General features: G+C 33.8%; 2 protein-coding genes across 2 annotated transcripts in view; both read left to right on the top strand.

Moving 5' to 3' along the window:
• Positions 1 to 9,698: 9,698 nt before the first annotated feature.
• On the top strand, positions 9,699 to 15,872 carry LOC18047616 (dolichyl-diphosphooligosaccharide--protein glycosyltransferase subunit STT3B). The gene is made up of 6 exons (XM_006441357.2): positions 9,699 to 10,908; positions 11,152 to 11,688; positions 12,490 to 12,944; positions 13,733 to 13,855; positions 15,134 to 15,193; positions 15,413 to 15,872. Exons 1-6 carry the CDS (start codon positions 9,991 to 9,993, stop codon positions 15,540 to 15,542), a joined length of 2,223 nt encoding a protein of 740 aa, XP_006441420.1. The 5' UTR covers positions 9,699 to 9,990; the 3' UTR covers positions 15,543 to 15,872.
• Positions 15,873 to 17,481: 1,609 nt separating this feature from the next.
• The window catches only part of LOC18047615 (probable ribosome biogenesis protein RLP24), a 2,625-nt gene continuing 1,635 nt past the window's right edge, over positions 17,482 to 18,471 (top strand). Inside the window, 2 exon segments of the mRNA XM_006441355.2 lie at positions 17,482 to 17,590; positions 17,881 to 17,988. Coding sequence (XP_006441418.2) covers positions 17,908 to 17,988 — 81 coding nt within the window. The 5' untranslated portion in view covers positions 17,482 to 17,590; positions 17,881 to 17,907.

The following is an 18,471-nucleotide window of genomic DNA, read 5'->3' as shown; positions in this document are numbered from 1 at the left end:
ACTTTGTGCAATCGACATAAAGATGTTAAGGACTGAAAGTATGTTGACAAAATGGGGTTTGGTTCTTTTGGAAACAGGAAGGCGGAGATGGACACCATAGGACACAATTGAATTGAGTTAATGGTTTTTCCCAAAAAAATATTTACAATGATCTATCTAACTGTTTAAAATTAAGTATTTATATACATGTAAGTATATGTGTCCTAATACAACTATATATATAATAATCAACTTAATAAATATTAAGGAAACATTCAAATATATATTCAAATCTATTCTCATTACCTAAATTCAGCTCTACTTAAATTTCGACAAAAACAAAATTAGTATAGCTTTTATTTTAAGTGACTTATCACATATTATTAATGGTCATGTGTTAATTACTGATTGACTTTATTTAAATTTATTCAGACATTACCTGAATTAAGTGTTCTGATATCTATTATTAAAGTCTTAATCTTACACCAGCTATCAATAAATAACATATTAGACTGCACATAGGAGTGGAGCTAAGACTGTACACGTAAATGGAGCTAGTCTGTGATAGATCTTTGGATTGAGTTATAAATATAAGTAATTAAGGTCCCAATAAAGTCATTTGTAGGATTTTTTTTTCTTTTTTGAGTACAAATCCAATCTGATGGACTAGCATATTTTCTTCACTGTCCGTGATTGCTTTGACATTACTTGTTATAAAGTCTTCCTTTATGTTTTTTTTTTCCCTTTTGTATTTTCATTTATACAATTGATTTCCACAAATTTAAAACATTAATTTTTTTTATCTTTTTCTTTCTTTTTTCATATTGGTTATTTTTATTTTTAAGAAGCTAGTGGTTTTGAGTTTTGTATAGAGAGAAAGTTTGAAGAAAAAATATCAAGAGCGCAGATGTTGTAGCAGAAAAATGAGTAACAAAAGTAATAAAAGTGAAGATAAGCACATGTTCAAGGTTCCCTCAACTTTATGCTCCAAGAACATGTAAGCTCACTATTCCACGCATGAAAATCGCTGAGCTGACTATTCTACCTATGAAAATAACTAAGCTAAGTATCTCATCTCTTAAATTAGTTGAGCTATCAACCAATGAAAATAAGTGTGCTCACTATCTCACCTCTAAATAAATTGAGCTCACTACCCAATCTATGAAAGTTGTTGAGCTTGTTATCTCATCTCTTAAATAAATTGAACTATCTGCCTATGAAAATAATAAGTTCACTACCTCGCCTCTTAAATAAGTCGAGCTATCCACCTAGAAAATATGTAAATTCACTATATCATCTCTTAATAAATTGAGCTCATTATTTCTCCTATGGAAACAGCTAACATCCCTAACTTATCTTTTAAATAAAATGAGCTATCCACCAATAATAATAGATAAGCTTACTATCTTACCTTTTAATAAACTGTCTCGCCTCTTAAATAAGTTGAGCCATGCAGCAGTGAAAATATATGAACTCACTATATTATCTCTTAATAAGTTGAGCTATTCCTCCTATCAAAATAGCTAACCTCACTATCTCATCTTTTGAATAAGATGAGCTATTCACTGATAAAAATAAATGAGCTCACTATCTTACCTCTTAATAAATCGATTCACTATTCTACCTAGAAAATAACTAAGCTCACTATCTCACGTCTTCAATTAAGAGTGCTCAAGAATATTTTTGCTTCTCTGCATGTGCTATGTCCATTTTAAGAAACTAACATGGGGCTTTGCAAAGAAGATTTAGCCAGGAAATTCTGGAAGCAAGCTATGATCTATTTTAACATGTGTAAGCAAATTAGTACTACATCCAATTTTTAGTAGTAGTATTCATTAGTACTAAAATCACAATTTACAAATTTCTATGCATGTGATATTGTTCATAGTCGTTGTTCATGAGTTAATGTTCATTATCACTATTTATAGCACTCGTCATGTTACCATTCATTCGTCCTTATTCTCTCAAATATTTTATAAATAGTAAATTGCAAAAAGTAAAGCACATATAGAATTTTTACATGGTTTCGATCACATCCTACATCTAGGAGCCACACTTAGACATTAAGCAATTTACTAAATAATTAAAAGCTTACAATATATTGGAATCTTATATAGTTTCACACACTCTCTTACTCTTGCTACCACCTTGTTGAATTTAACTTAATCGACCTTTCTTAACAAGTACAACTCATCTTCAATTGTGTTTGCTACTTCCTTAAGATCCCCTCGACACAATAAATGACCCCCTTCATCCCGAAGCGACCCAAGTAATTATTAAAAAATATTTAATGAAAAATTTGATAGAAAAAGGACACAATAAATCACAATCTTTAAATCATGCGCATGGCCTCTACAAGTTTGATAAAGTTCGACCAGTCGCTACTTCTCTGTATTTGTGACATACAAAATATGCAATGCAAGGTATCTTCTATAATATGTAAGCCTTACACGTGAAACCCTAGTAGAGGAGTACCAGGATAAACTTTCTTAAGTTTCTAATATTCCATAAATAAATCTACCAATTTAGTAATCACATCTATTGGAATTTCTTTGATATGTTATTTGTATACAAGCCAATTTACTTCTTTATGCCTATAAAAATATTCTCCAATATTTCAAATAATTTAATCCAATAAATACCCAAGCCTAGACAAATTTCTAATACAAGGAACAAATAATTATAATATTATTGACACAGTAAGGCCAATAATTAAAACTCTACCATATTTGAATTTAATCAACAGATTAGTGCGGGTAAGGATAGAGATAAAAATTATAATCCCATTCAAATCCAAACATATAAGGTGATAAGTTTTTATTTGAATTTATGTTATCTAGAGGGCTCTATAAATAAGCTGCCTCTGTCAACCAAAAGGGACGCAAGTCAAAAAAACAAAACTAGCATATTGCAAGTCATTTTCTATGGTTAAAAATTATTTTATTCTCTATCTGTGGAGGTAGGTTTAATGCTAAATCATGTTAAATTTCGGGTCACATTTGTTATACCACTGGAAATCTTTTAGTTTATTGGTTGACCAAATTTCTACATTGAAAATTTAAAAAATGAATAGTGAGAAAATTACTAAAAATTGAAGGAATTTACAGATGAAAAGAGTATTAGTTGTTAATATGTATATGTCTATAAAATTGATTTTGATGATAACAAATTTTATATGTTTTTGATTAAAAATGTTGGAGCTTTTGTTAGCCTATATGGCTATAGATATTAATTTTGATGATAACAAACCACATGTGTTGATTAAATAAAGATTTATGTATTGTGCTTTTTAATAAGAAAACGATTTTATGGAATTAAGTTGTTGTGGACTAAAATGAAAGAATTTTATAATCTTTGATATTGTTTAAATTTCAGATTTGGACCTATTTGAAAATATTTAAATATTTTAGGTCATTCTATAATTTCACATATTTTGGGTCATATCATAATTTCATAAAGTTTTGGGATTGACAAAGTATTATTTAGAAATTCTGAAATTGGATCTATTTGAAAATTTTCATAACATTTTGGGTCATACTACAGTTTTATAAAGTTTTGTGGTCAAATTATAATTTTAAAAAATAATTCACTGTAGCAGTTACTGTAGCAAGCAGCTATTCGGATCCTGACAAACGGTAGATCGGATTTGGGCAGAAAGCTTCTGGAACATAAATGGCTATCCGGATTTCACAAGCGACATATTGGATGTTAAAAAAATTCAAATTTTAGCTATAACGGTAACATTAAGCTGCTAACCGGATGTCCATAAACGGTAAGCCGGTTATCACCAAAATGTGCATAACAGCTAGTTTTTGAGCTCAAACTATATAAACACAAATCCAATTCATTTTCAAGCTCTCTTGCAAGCAAAATCAAAAAGCACACAACATTCATTGAGCTCTCATTTTGCAAATCATAAAACCTTAAATCATCTTTTGTTCTTCAATTTGTATATCTACTCTTTAAGAGAGTTTTTATTGTAATCTTCAATTCCTCATCTTAATTGTGAGTGTGTGAGACACTTAAGTGAAGAGATTGTGAGATAATCTCTTTGTTGTAAAGGTTCATTGATACCTTGAAGTCAATTGTAACCATTTGAAGCCTTGGAAGGCTTGCATAGTGAAATTCTCAAGCTTGGATTGCTTGGAGGCGTGGACGTAGGCGGAGATTACCGAACCACGTAAAAATTCGTGTGTTCGTTTCTCTTCTCCCTTACTCATTTGTTATTGTGCTTTTATTGAACTTATTGCTTTTGATTTTATTAAGGCGTTAGATTGGATTGTTGTGTGGTTTTATTAGGATAATTTTTTAAAAATACCAATTCACCCCCCCCTTTGGGCTGCACACTTGTATTTCAGCTTTCTGTTGTGAAAAATTTTAATATACTCGCAAGCACACGAGTCTAGAGATAGAATAGTAGTAACGAGGTCGAACCCACAGGGATTGTTGTAAATTGAAAAGTCTAATTTAAATCTAAAATTAATATTAATCCTAAACTAGTTGGGCAAATTGAGTTTTTTTTAAGAAAATTAAACTAATTAAGCTAAGAAAACAATTAAAGCAAATGAGAATTCAATAAGACAAAAATTACAAAGGTTTCCGAATCCACCACTATTCAACTAGTAATTATCTAATTGTTAATGGGAAATTATCAGCCATATACCCTTAAATGACACCAGTATCAAACGTGCTACAACATTTTTTAAGTGCATCACTCGTATACCCTAAGTTGACAAAACACTTCTGCCATCTACTAATCCGTTAACTGCTGTTTGCAAGCGTTGACATCATAAGGGTAATCTAGTCTTTTTTTAAAAAATTACATGTCATCCCATTTACCTAGTAAAAAATGATATGTCATATGATATATTGATAAAAATGACATGTCATCCTATTTATCGGATAATTGTTAATAATTGCTAAAAAAAGTTACTTTACAACTGAATATACTCCTCCAAAATTTAACCTAAATTTTTGAAGATCTACTCCTCTAAGCTCCAACTGGAATTTTTTATGGTATAATATGTATAATTGTAAATAATATGTTGTTAATAATTTTTTATGATATAATATGGATATTTTTTTACGGATAATTGTTAATAATATGCACCATTAATAATTCATATTTTTTTAATAAAAAATTGTATTGTTAATAACAAAATAAAAAAAATTATGTATTGAAAATTTACGTTAATTTTTGGGATAAATTTTATCTTTTTACCTCATTTTGAGTTTCAAGGGCGAAATAATCAATTTGCCATAATTCTGTTAACTTTCTAACGGAAGTTAACGTATTGGTGGATGGCAGAAATATTTTGTCAACTTAGAGTATATGAGTGATACACTTGAAAAATGTTGTAGCACGTTTGATACAAGTGTTATTTAAGGGTCTATGGCTGATAATTTCCCATTATTAATTAATCCCCAATTTTAGAGTGACAACTCGAAATCAATCTATGTCATCTCATGGATATAACAATTAAGCCCAAGTAATTAAATCTAATGTAGGTTCTTTTTCTGCTTAATAGTATGACATCTAAGCATCTCATGTAAATATATTGAATAACAAAGAGTCAAAGTTTTTCTAAGCACTCTGTGTAAACAATTTAATGAAAGACATGAAATCAAAGATGATCATGTATAAATTTTATAGACCCAAGCATAGATTTAATCGAATATTAATCCTAACAATCAATAATGCATTACAGAATTGATGAAAAGATTTTAATTACATCCAACTAATCATGTGAAATAAAAATCATAATCATCAAAGAATATATATAGGGAATTAATTAAATAAAAACATAATTATTTCATAAAATAGGGCTTCATCCTTAACCTCAGTAAAAAAAAAATTAACTAGACATACTTGAATTGAGAGCAACAAAATAAATAAAACCAGCCATAAAAATTAAATTGCTGCTGTCGCTGCTTTATTCTTCTCTCACAGCCTTGTGTCTGCACTTCTTGCCTCCTCTGGCGGCTAGGGATGGCAAAACATCGAGTCGGGCTCGGGCTTGGCCAAACCCAACCCGACCCGATCAACAAAGAATTAAAGCCCGGCCCTAAAAAAGCCCTACCTATTTATAGTTAGGGTCGAGTCGGGCCTGACTCGAATCGGGCCAACATCAGGTCGGGCCTAGCCCAACCCTACCGAAACCATTTTCTTTCATAGGAACCACTTGCTTCCATTCCAAGGATTGCCAAAATGGTAGCCAACCATTTTCATTGCACCACCTCTGGAAGGACTCCAAAAATCATTTTACTATAACAACAACAGCCAATGGTAGAGAAATCTTTTAGAGAAATCTATAACAGCAACAGCCACCATAGAGCTATTTTCCAAATTCACCAAATCGAACTATGAAAATCCAATCAAACTTTGGCTTATAAAGCCAAACTCATTGCTTAATTAAAGCTAAACAGAAAATAATACTAACAATTGCCATCTAATCCATCACCACAAAAATAAAATAAAAATTCATTGCCATCTAATTGGATTATAAGATATAATAACAATTGGCAATTGCATTGCCATCTAATTTCATTACCTAAACTTAATTATAAGAAACAAATTGGCTGCTGGAACGGAGGACATAAAGAAGTCAAAAATTGAACTTACAATTTTGGTCATAAACTTAATTTGAACTTACAATTTTGGTCGGAAATAATTACAGAACCGATCGAGTGCTGTTGGTTTTATGGGTAAATCAAAAATTGTATGCAGTGTGGCAACGGGCGGCTGGCTGGTTCACTCACATCGCGGACTGTCACGATGGCAGATTGGCGGCGAGACACACGACAGTGAGACACGCGACAGCGAGACACGCGACAGCGAGACACGCGACAGCGAGACACGCGACAGCGAGACACGCGACAGGGAGACACGCGACAGCGAGACACGCGACGGCAAGACACGGTTAGTTGGCTGGCGTGTGGTGATAGTCACGATGCTAGCTGATTCGACGGCGGGCTGGGTGACTGGCTTAATGGCCTAGGGTTTTTGAGAATTTGTGTGTGTGTGTTGTGTGAAACTGTGAATCGTGTGATGTTGTGGCTGTCTGTGATGTGTGCGTGTGTCATGTTGTGATTTTTTTTTTTTTTTGCAAATAGGGTTAGGTCGGGTCAGGTTGGCTTAAAGCCCGACCCTGACCCTAAATTTATTCGGGCCTTAAAATTGTGGCCCGAACCCGACCCGAAATTCAAAAATTCTGGTCAAAGCCCTAACAATTAAGGTCGGGTCAATCGGACTAAAAATAGGATCAGGCTAAATTGCCAAACCTACTGGCGGCTGCCCTCCTTAAAAGCCAAAGTTTAGCTTTCTTATATAGCTTTTAAAATGAGCCCCAATGACTTTTTCCAACTCTTAAGCCAAAGGCCAAGCCTTTTAATTTGCTTTGGCTTCACTCACGCGCTGGGCACTTAGAATTGCTATAGGATTCCTTTTTCCATTTATGAAAGCAAAGTGCGGGTCCCTTCTTAAAGCTAAAATCAATTTCTCTCCTTTATCCGCATGCGCATGATGAATTAACTTGTTGAATTCGGTTCCTTGGCTTGATTTCCACATGCATGTATGTCTAATTGCTTCCAAAAATCAATTAATCTTTAATGCTTCCAAAATTGAGCTATTTTATGCTCTTTTTATCCATAATCTTAAATTAATTTCCTATTCAATAAAATAATGCAATTAATTAAAAATAAGAAATAAAAATAACTAGCAAATACATAATAAAGGGTAAAATATGTATATAAATTATGAACATCACTTTCATTAATAGACAAATTCTTAAAAACCGTATAATAGTTCTAGACATGTTTATGAATTGGGATAATCGTTAACTTTAATCAAAAAATCATTCGCTGCAAAAGTCAGTTAAAATACTGATTCTAGAAAATAACGGTGAACCGTTTGTTAAAAATGGTTAACCGATTATTTACATAGAGATGTTAGTTTCTAACCATGGACCGTTTAGGAAGAACGGATAAGCACAATTTGTTTTGCAGGTTTCTGGAAATAAATGGCTAACCGATAATATCAAACGGCTAACCGATAATATCAAACGGCTAACAAATAATTTTCAGAAAGGAATTACATTTTAACCGTGAACCGTTTAGTAAGAACGGCCAAGCCAAATTTGTTTTGCAGATTTCTGAAAATTAATGGCTAACCGATAATTCCAAATGGTTAGCTGATTATTTGAAATTTTAGCTCAACGGTCATTTGGACTACTCAAAACGGTTAACCGACAGCAGCTAACAGCGATCTGATTTTGTTCAGAATGTCAACAATGGCTAGTTTTTAGCTCCAACTATAAAATGGGCCAATCAAATTCAAATAAAAAGATATCCAAGAGTTATCATTGAGCTTGCTACTAAGTATACAACCATTATTGAGCTTTAAATTTTTTTTGTTGTTTCATTCATTCACACATTGCGCTTTCATTTGTAATTAAATACATTGTGTGAGAGAAGATTCATTTGTAATCTTGATTTTTGAGTGAATGTAAGTGTTGAGATACACTTGAGTTAAGAGATTGAGGATAATCTCTTGTTATAAAGGTCTTTTGATACCTTGGAAGTCAATTGTAAAAGTTGTTGAAGCCTTGGAGGCTCGTTTAGTGAAATTCTCAAGCTCGGTGAGCTTGGAGGCATGGACATAGGTACGGTTGGTCGAAACCACATAAAAATTGCGTGTTTGCTCTCTCTTACCCTATCTCTTTATTTTTCATTGCACATTAATTTGTTTATTTGAAATTTGGTTGCTTTGTTTAATTTGCATTAAGTTTTAATTGCTTAATTTTTAGAATCTCAATTCACCCCCCTCTTGGGTTGCCTAATTAGTATTTCATTAGTTATTTAAAGCTAAAAACTTTTTTTAACATTAGGTGGAGTATAATTTAAAAATAAGGTTTTAAAAGTATTTTGGAGGGGTGTCAATTGTCCAACAACTCTTTATAAATTGGAAAAAGGACTAATACATCCCAAACGTTTAAGAAAAAAGACGCAAAACTCTTTAACATTTAAAAAAAAGACATTTAAATCCTAACTTATTAACGGATTTAATTTATTTGTGTAATTAAAAGGTTAATATGGTCTGTTTCTTTTCTAATAACTGGTGAATTTACCTAAAAACCTTCTTCCAAAAATCACAAACTCTAAACACTGAATTTAATTGATCAAACTAGAAACCCTATAAAAAAGATCACAAACCTTTAATAGAATTCCCTAACCCACCGCACATAGACCCCACTGCTCGTAACACTGTTCACGCCACTGCTTGTGCCTAGCTTCTGTTCATGCCCTAAAGCCATTGCTACAAAGGCTTCTTCATCTCTACTTATAGAAGGCTGGTGTTCAACAGAAAAATTCAATCCTTATAAATAATGATATATTCGTAATTTTATTAACAATTTATAGGTAAAATGGTACAAGTCAATATATTGACTTGTACGTTAGAAGAAGATAATTGTTATTATAATGTTAAAATAATTTTTTTTATAGAAATTAATAGAATTGATTAATAAATTAAAATTTAAATATTTTTTTAATAATAAGAAATTTTGTATCTTTTTTCCTTAAACGTTCGGGGCGTATAAATCATTTTCCCTTATAAATTTTGAATCCCATGTCAAAGTTCATGGACCGGCCCATTTCTAAGCCCAATAAGTACAAAGAACAGATTGAATGATTGATTTGAAACAAAATTCTTTCTTAAATACTTCCACTTTTGTCTACAGCTTTTTGGATCCTTAACAGAATCCTTCGAAGCCTGGGGTTCCTCTTTCTTTTCACTTTTCATCGTACCACTCACTTACCAGTAGATTCAACACAACATTCACCCTCACTGTTCCCAGATCACCATTTCCAGGGTTTTCATAAACCCTAATTTTCCAAAAACTCATAATTAACGAACAATTCGATGGAAAGTTCACTGCTTTGACCTCGATCTCACTAATAAATCCAAACCCGTAATTTAATTTTTTTTTTCCTTTCTTTCATCCCCAAATCATCATGGTCGGCAAAACAGAGTCCCAAAACGGCGCCGTAAAAGCCACGGCGGCGCCAGCTATGAACCTGGAATCAGATCTATTCAGCAATTTCTCTTTCAAGTCATTCAAGCTCAAAACGAAGCAACAGGAGCTTCTGCTCCGCGTCTCGATCCTCGGTCTAGTATACATTCTCGCCTTCATCACTCGTCTCTTCAGTGTCCTTCGCTACGAGTCAATGATCCACGAGTTCGATCCCTATTTCAACTACAGAACGACGCTGTTTCTGACCGAGAAGGGATTCTACGAATTCTGGAACTGGTTCGATTCGGAAAGCTGGTACCCACTTGGCCGTATCATCGGTGGGACCCTTTACCCGGGCTTAATGGTGACCGCTGCTTTCATTTACTGGACTCTCCGATTCCTCCGGTTTGCGGTTCATATTCGTGAGGTCTGTGTCTTAACGGCACCGTTTTTTGCCTCGAATACGACTGTGGTTGCGTACTTTTTCGGTAAAGAGATTTGGGATTCGGGTGCTGGGCTTGTAGCTGCTGCATTCATAGCTATTTGTCCTGGATACATATCGAGATCGGTTGCTGGGTCTTATGATAACGAGGGAGTGGCAATTTTCGCACTGTTGTTGACGTTTTACTTGTTTGTTAAGGCAGTCAATACTGGGTCATTGGCATGGGCTCTTGCATCTGCATTTGGGTATTTTTATATGGTTTCAGCTTGGGGTGGATATGTGTTCATCATCAATTTGATTCCACTGTATGTGCTTGTGCTTTTGATTACTGGGAGATATTCTATGAGACTGTACGTGGCTTATAATTGTATGTATGTTTTGGGAATGTTGTTGGCTATGCAAATTCGGTTTGTTGGGTTTCAGCATGTGCAATCTGGTGAGCATATGGCCGCCATGGGTGTTTTCTTCTTGATGCAGGTATTGCAATGTGGTCCTCTCTTTTGCTTTGTTTATGTAAAACATAAGTTTTTGTTTTTCTGGTCTTCTGATTTGTTTTTTTCCCCTTTTCTTCTTACTAAAAAATGGGATTTGCTTATGTCTGTAATTATGGATATTTAAGAAGCCAAGTATAACTAATTTTTCATGATAAAAATTTAGAATATTTTGGTTGGAATTTGATGTGAAATGCTTACCATGGAAATAATTGAACAATTGGTGCAGGTGTTTTACTTCTTAGATTGGGTTAAATACATGTTAAGTGACACAAAACTGTTTCAAGCCTTTTTGAGGATCACTGTGACCTCTGCCATAGCTGTAGGTGCTCTTGCGTTGGGAGTAGGCACAGCATCGGGGTATATTTCTCCGTGGACAGGCCGATTTTACTCCTTGTTGGATCCAACATACGCTAAGGATAATATCCCAATCATTGCATCTGTCTCAGAGCATCAGCCGACAGCATGGTCTTCTTTCATGTTTGACTTTCATATCCTGCTTTTCCTTTTTCCAGCTGGTCTCTATTTCTGCTTCAAGAAGTTGTCAGATGCCACTATATTTATTGTTATGTATGGCCTCACGAGCATGTATTTCGCTGGTGTTATGGTTCGATTGATTCTTGTTGCCACACCAGCAGTATGCCTAATCAGTGCTATTGCTGTTTCTGCCACTATAAAGAATTTGACCTCATTGTTAAGGACTAAAAGCAAGACAGCTGTTGCTGGTTCTAGCAAAGGAACTGGTGGCTCGAAGGCCTCTTCTAAGGTGAGGGTTTTACTGATATATTCAGCGCACCCTTCTCTCTTTGTTGTTCTTGGTTCTGGAAAGTAGTGGATTTCTTTTGCTAAGCATGGCTAAGTTTCTGTTTGCTCCCGGTCCTCTTAATATTCTTGCATTAGAAATATGACTTTTCAGTTAACCCTATAATGTCAATGTATTTGCGCTTTATTTGATGGACTTAACTGAAGTAATATAAATGCTACTATCTTATAACTAGATACCTGGTTGTTTATCTGAAAGGACCATTAGAAAATGAAAACTTCTTGTGACATGTCTTAGTTCTTTGTTATGCAAATTAACTTATCTCTCTAGATTGAAATGCTCTTAGAAGTAATGTTTAGGACAAGAAAAAGTGAGGCTTGACTTGGAAGGTTCATAGACCATGAATCTAGTGATTGTGCAACAACTTTGTAGTTAGCGGAGAATTTTCTATGCATTGCTACTTGTGCTCTTTTTTTTTTTTAAAAAAAAAAATCTTATTCTTGTTATTTGGATGTATTGGGAGATAAGTATGGAGAATTGACTTGCTTTGTTGTCTTCTATATGCCAAGTGCTAAAAACTGAGAAAATTTCTCTGTTGTCTCCGGTCTGTGTAATATTGAATGATTTAGTGATAATGCAGAAAATCTTCTGTCAAATCTCTAACTAGAAATTACAGTTCGGTCAAACATATAAAACTGCATTTCCTTCCGGTTCAGTGCCAAATTTAACATCTTTTCTTTTGATTCATAAAGGTAGTTCTGCATAAAGAGATAATGTTTTTATTGTTTCTCTTTGGACAATTAGGCTTCATTTGATCAATCCCAGCCTTTTCAAAAGAATGGTGCTATTGCATTGCTTCTTGGTGCTTTCTACTTGCTTAGCAAGTATGCTACCCACTGTACCTGGGTCACATCAGAGGCATACTCATCTCCCTCGATTGTTTTGGCTGCAAGGGGTGCCCATGGCAATAGAGTCATCTTTGATGATTACCGTGAGGCATACTTTTGGCTGCGGCAAAATACTCCGCCTGATGCTAAGGTCATGTCCTGGTGGGATTATGGGTACCAAATCACTGCCATGGGAAACAGAACTGTTATTGTTGATAACAATACCTGGAACAATACTCACATTGCTACTGTTGGGCGTGCAATGTCTTCTTATGAGGATGAGGCCTACGAGATAATGAGATCACTTGATGTGGATTACGTATTAGTTGTTTTTGGTGGCGTTACAGGCTACTCATCTGATGATATAAACAAGTGAGTCTTTTGACATTGCATTTTGAACATTATTTCATCAACTCAAAGAACGCCTTATATTCTTTTTTTGGGTTGATTCTTCGTTCATGTTCAATTTAATATTAGTAAGATATAGTAAACAGTAAGATTTTGAAGGAAAAAGGGGACGTCGGAATCTGAGAACAAAATTTTAATTGAACCTTTTCTGTTGTTACTGAAGAAAGATGATTAGTTTTCATTCAATCTACCTTTGGTATGATTTTCGTTGGCCATGTTCTGGGGAAGATCCTTCACATCTTTGGGACAAAGTGAAGTTCTGGGCTTTCCTCTAGGCATCTATTATTGCTGAATTCAAAGACATCTCTTTCTTTTTTATTTTGCTAAATTGGGAAGCTTCTGTATCTTAACAAGGATGCATTCTTAGTGAGCTGGTGTTTTTGGGTTTTGGGATACTTTTAGACCTTTGCAGTTTTTTGAGTGTTTTGGTTAGATTGGGACTTCTCGTCATTAATTTTGTGGATTTGTAGCCCCACCAATCCTTGTACATATTTCTTATAGTTATTTATATAATGTTTTGTTTCTTAGCAAAAACAATAATTGTGTGAATTTGTAGAATCTTTAACTTTTATTTATGAATGTTATTTTTGGAAATGGAATCATCAGAAATGTGCATTTTTGGCCTGAGTAAAGAAAACCATTGTCCGTTTAAGAATGGCCGGTGATTATAATCTCAATTCATTCTTTTTTGCCACTGATGATCATCAGCTGTGTGCCATAGCTTTCTACTAAGACAATTCTTTTTGTGCTAGATTTCTTTGGATGGTTAGAATTGGAGGTGGAGTATTCCCTGTAATCAAGGAACCTGATTACCTTGTTAATGGGGATTACCGTGTTGATAAAGGGGCAGCACCAAAGATGTTGAACTGTCTCATGTAAGTTTCTTTGCTGTTATCTTTGTCCTATTTTAGTTTTATTATGATCCTATGGAGTATTGCATGGCAACAATCATGTAACAGTTATTTGGCCCTGAGTTTGGATTTATTTTACTTTCATCTTTTTCTATTTTTAACTTTCATTTATGTCCATCGGGACAATGATAATGATGATTTCAGTCTTTGTTTACAGTATTTTGTACCATAGTGAAATTCTTCAAGGAGGTCCATTGGGCTTACCTGGGCATGAGTCTTTCTTGTTTTAACATTATGACCATCAATTGCTGCATTAATTTGGACAGCTTTTAGCTTGAAAATTTTGGTATTACATGACCATATTATTGGTACCTTGAAAACTTCATTTGCTAATTCCTCCAACATTTTTTGACAACTCTGTTACTTTATTCAAGCGGCCTTAGACTAACTTGCCAAGTTAATTTGGTGGATTTAAGCTTCCTGTCTAAGAGTTTATGTTTTCTGGGGGCTATGCTCCATTCTGTGTCTGTTGGTTGAATATTAACTTCAAACTCACATGTCTGCGTGAGCACATGCATTTTGTCAAGATCTTACAAAAAGGAGGAAAAAAAAAAAACATGCACATCGTCAAGTGATCTTCCAATGAGAGTCATTGTTGCCTTCTTCTATATTGTAGAGGCTTATATGTTTCATCAAGTTTGCATTTCTCTATCAATCCTTACATTTCTGTTGGACGAAAATTTTGCACTTGATGTCCATTTGTTGTCCAGGCTTTTTCTCTTATTTGTTTGCTTCATTGGAGTTTATGATACTTATAAGAACTATTACTTTCTCTCCCTTCAATTTCTATGAGTTTGAAGTCCTAAATGGAATCATGACTTCACTTGTCATCTGGCCAAGAATAAGCCCATGTTTAGTCCTCAACATTTGTTTCAAAATAAAATTTGTTAAGGAGAAATTTAGTTATACTTTTGATGGTCTAGGTTCACTTCTTTGGATATTCTTCTAGGAACTTGTGATGTAATGCTTCCATTCTATTTTGCTAGATTGGCTACTTCGAACTTTGTTAAACCAAAGGTTTCTGGCTTCTTATGTTTGATTTAATTTTTATCTCTATTTATCTGAAGAATAATTCCATTGCTGGAACTTTAAGGGAAAGTTTCCTTTCTATATTGATTAGCAAATAGGAGCAAATTTCCTGAGTAGAACTCTCTCTCTCTCTCTCTCTATTTGTGTTTTATGTAGTGCAATTTCTGATTATCAAGAAGTTTAACTTGTATATTTATTTTTTTATGTGATTAGGTATAAGCTATCATACTATCGATTTGGAGAGCTGGTAACAGAGTATGGCAAACCTCCTGGGTAAGTAATAATAATTCTCTAAATGCATAAGGTCTGTTTGTTTATCACATTATCAATTGCATTTGAGGCTTGTGATCCTCCATGAAATTTTTGTTGTGTTATGCGGAGACAAGCTAAATATGGTTTGCTTTGCCTCTATTCTTGAGATTTTCCACAGTGAAGGGCATTGTTGCTTATAGACATTGCTAAAATTCCCGTAAATGCTTTTTGGGTTGGTAGGTATGATCGTGCGAGGGGGGTCGAAATTGGAAATAAGGATATCAAACTTGAACATTTGGAAGAGGCGTTTACTACATCTAACTGGATAGTTCGTATTTACAAGGTCAAGCCACCTAATAATAGGTGGTGAGACCGAGAGGCAGATCCCTCCCTCTATCGCTGCGGCACAGAAGAGGAACTGAGTAGGAGAAACTGCAAGAGCTTGAGTCTCTTTTTAAGTTATAGTGTTAGTAGTAGAAGGAACCATGTTTTGCTAAGAGATTGAGTTTTTAACATTCATAGGCTCTTTAATTTTCTTGAATACCGTTTTGAGACTCGATAATACCCGTCAGCCTTGTCTGTTTGGACTATTTAATTTATGCCATTACATGGTTGGAAATTTGTTTAGATCCTCCAACTTCTAGTCGAATGTAATTGATTGGCTTGATGCAATTTATATAGTTGAATTTTGATCAAGTGATGAAAGTTTTTGTATCATAGTTGTCTTTGTTTCATCCATATGGGGCCGAAGGAAATTGCCAATATGTTGAACCCAAAATGATGATCAAACTCTATTTTCAACTCATCAAACCCCTTCCGTAACTTTTGTTCCAGTAAATATTATATAATCTTTAGGTAAATATCAAGGAGGGGCATTGTCGGTTTGATTTCTTCGCGCCATCTCTTTTTTTCATTTTGGACATAAAATTGAGCTAATATCTCTTATTTGACAATACACCATACTTTAAACATCTCTTGGGAAATTACCAACTATTCACCCTAAGATTGAAAATGTAAAAATACCAAAAACTTTTGAAATTTCTCATTTTCTTTTCCAAGTTTTTGCTTTCAACAGAGTTATGCTGTGTAATGTTTATCCATACCTTCCAGTTGTGTTTCATACGCTCACAAATATTTGATGAGTTTTGTATTCATACATTAAGATTCAAAGAGATTGCGTTACTAAATTATCGAATACAGGCCTTAATGTTGTCATCTATATTAATATTTGTCGGTTAGCTTACTATAAAATAGCTACCAAATGTAATGCAGTTGGGTCATTCGAAATTCAAAATTGAATTCACACTTTTTTTTTAATATTCTCAGATATAATAATACACTTTACTGCTAGAATTCAGAAAATGTACTAATGATTGAGCACTCTTCGAGCGAGTGACGGCTCCAGAATAAGAAAAAAAAAGAATAAGACAGAGATGAAAAAAAAGACTTTCATTCATAAACATGTCTTAACACAATATTCCCTTTTGCATATATATCTCGTGACTCCTCTAGAGTATTCTAAGGCTAAAAAACAAACATGAGTTAGCAATGGTAAAATATCTAAATTATAATAACAGAATTCAAATAATCGTTAAGAGGAATTATCCATCCACCTTGCTGTCCTGGTTCACGTGGTGTAGTCCTTCATCCAGCTTGGCTGTTTCTTGGTTCTCTCGGATCTAAAGTTGAGCTGCTGTTTTGCTTTTGCGAATTCATTATTGGGCTCCTTAGTCATGGTTTTAGCTCCTTCTTCCTCTCTTGGCAAAATGTCCCTTGCATCCAATTCAATTGGCAAGCCCGTATCATATAATTTTTTACAATCAATCCTTTCATCTTTCTCTATTTACTATATAGTTATATATATGTTTACTTTATGTTAATATCAAAGTTTTCAATATTACAATAAGTTGGAATATATTAGTGAATCTTTGCAGAGAAATAATTTTGTCATCGTAAATTAATTAATATTATGACAGATTTTTCAATAAGACTAAATTAGCATATTATGTTAAATTTGAGCATATAATATAGTGTTTCGAAACTCTCTATTAGAGAAATAAAATTCATAGTAAATTTTTAAACCAAATGCCTGAAAAAACGAATATTAGAAATAGTCATATTCTACTAGCGCAACTCTAGTGTCAAAATGGTAAAAAACTTAAGTGACAAAGGAAAGGAAAAAAAAAAGAAAAAGAAAAAAAAAAGGGTTAAATTAGTTGGATTAATATCTAACTGTGGGCGGGCCCTTTAAAAAAGTTTTACTGTGCCAAATGTTTTATTTTGTTAAAGCTGAGGGCCCAAATGAAAAATATCACCAAAATCAGCCTTCTTGTGTCTCTTAAACAAAAACCCTAACGACAAGCTCGAGCACAGCAGAGCCCTCCAGCCTCCACCACATTTTGAGCCAATTCCTGAGCTGTAAGTCTTCTACTCAATTTCTCTTTTTTTTTTTTTTTCAATAATATCCGGAATATTGATAAAAGGTTTTTTTTTTTTTTTTTGGCTATCGTCTCTAATGTTGCATGTGAAATTATTTCTTGAGAAATTTTATTCAGAAGTAAATTATTTCTTTTTCTAAAATTTTCCTTTTTTATTGATGGTTTTTGTGCGTTTGTTCATTTACACCAAAAATTGGAGGGCTTAGTAGTGATTTACACTGATTATTACTTTTTTTTTTTGGTGTTGTTTGATCTTTTCTGGGGTTTCAGTGAATTTGGTGCTAACTCGATAATAAGATGAGATTAGAGAAGTGTTGGTTTTGCTCCTCCACCGTATATCCAGGCCATGGTATTCAGTTTGTTCGCAACGATGCCAAGGTACGATTTATTATTTTTATGGAGGATTTGCTGGTTCACATGTAGGCTGTCTTTGGCATGATAGAGGTTACATTTTGTTCGGTTGCTTCCTGAAGATTATAGATTTTGGCCGACTTGTGTTTGCTTAGGTGGGATCTGGGATTTCTGTGTCTAGAAATTAAAAACCTGGATAAAATCATGGGCAAGTGTTTGTAGTTATTGGAAATTGTGAGGTGTGCTATGTCTAGGTAGTTTTATTGAACCTTTAATGCACATTTGGGGTTGCAGTGGATTCTGAAATATCGTTTATTTGAGTTCTGTTCATATATTATGTTTCAAAGTCATTTATTTGATGATTGCTAGTGTTCTGGGTCCAAAAACACAACTCAAAGCAATTATGTTACTGAAAATTTGACAACTCAAAATGGGATTGAGGAGTACAAGATTCTCGAGAACCCAGCACAATCCCAAACATCCATTTAGCCTGTATATATATACATGGTA

This window comes from Citrus clementina, unplaced genomic scaffold (assembly GCF_000493195.1).
Source record: "Citrus clementina cultivar Clemenules unplaced genomic scaffold, Citrus_clementina_v1.0 scaffold_3, whole genome shotgun sequence".
NCBI classification, from domain to species: Eukaryota; Viridiplantae; Streptophyta; class Magnoliopsida; order Sapindales; family Rutaceae; genus Citrus; species Citrus x clementina.
The sequence above is the reverse complement of the archived record's forward strand: the minus strand, read 5'-3'. Positions and strand labels throughout refer to the sequence as shown.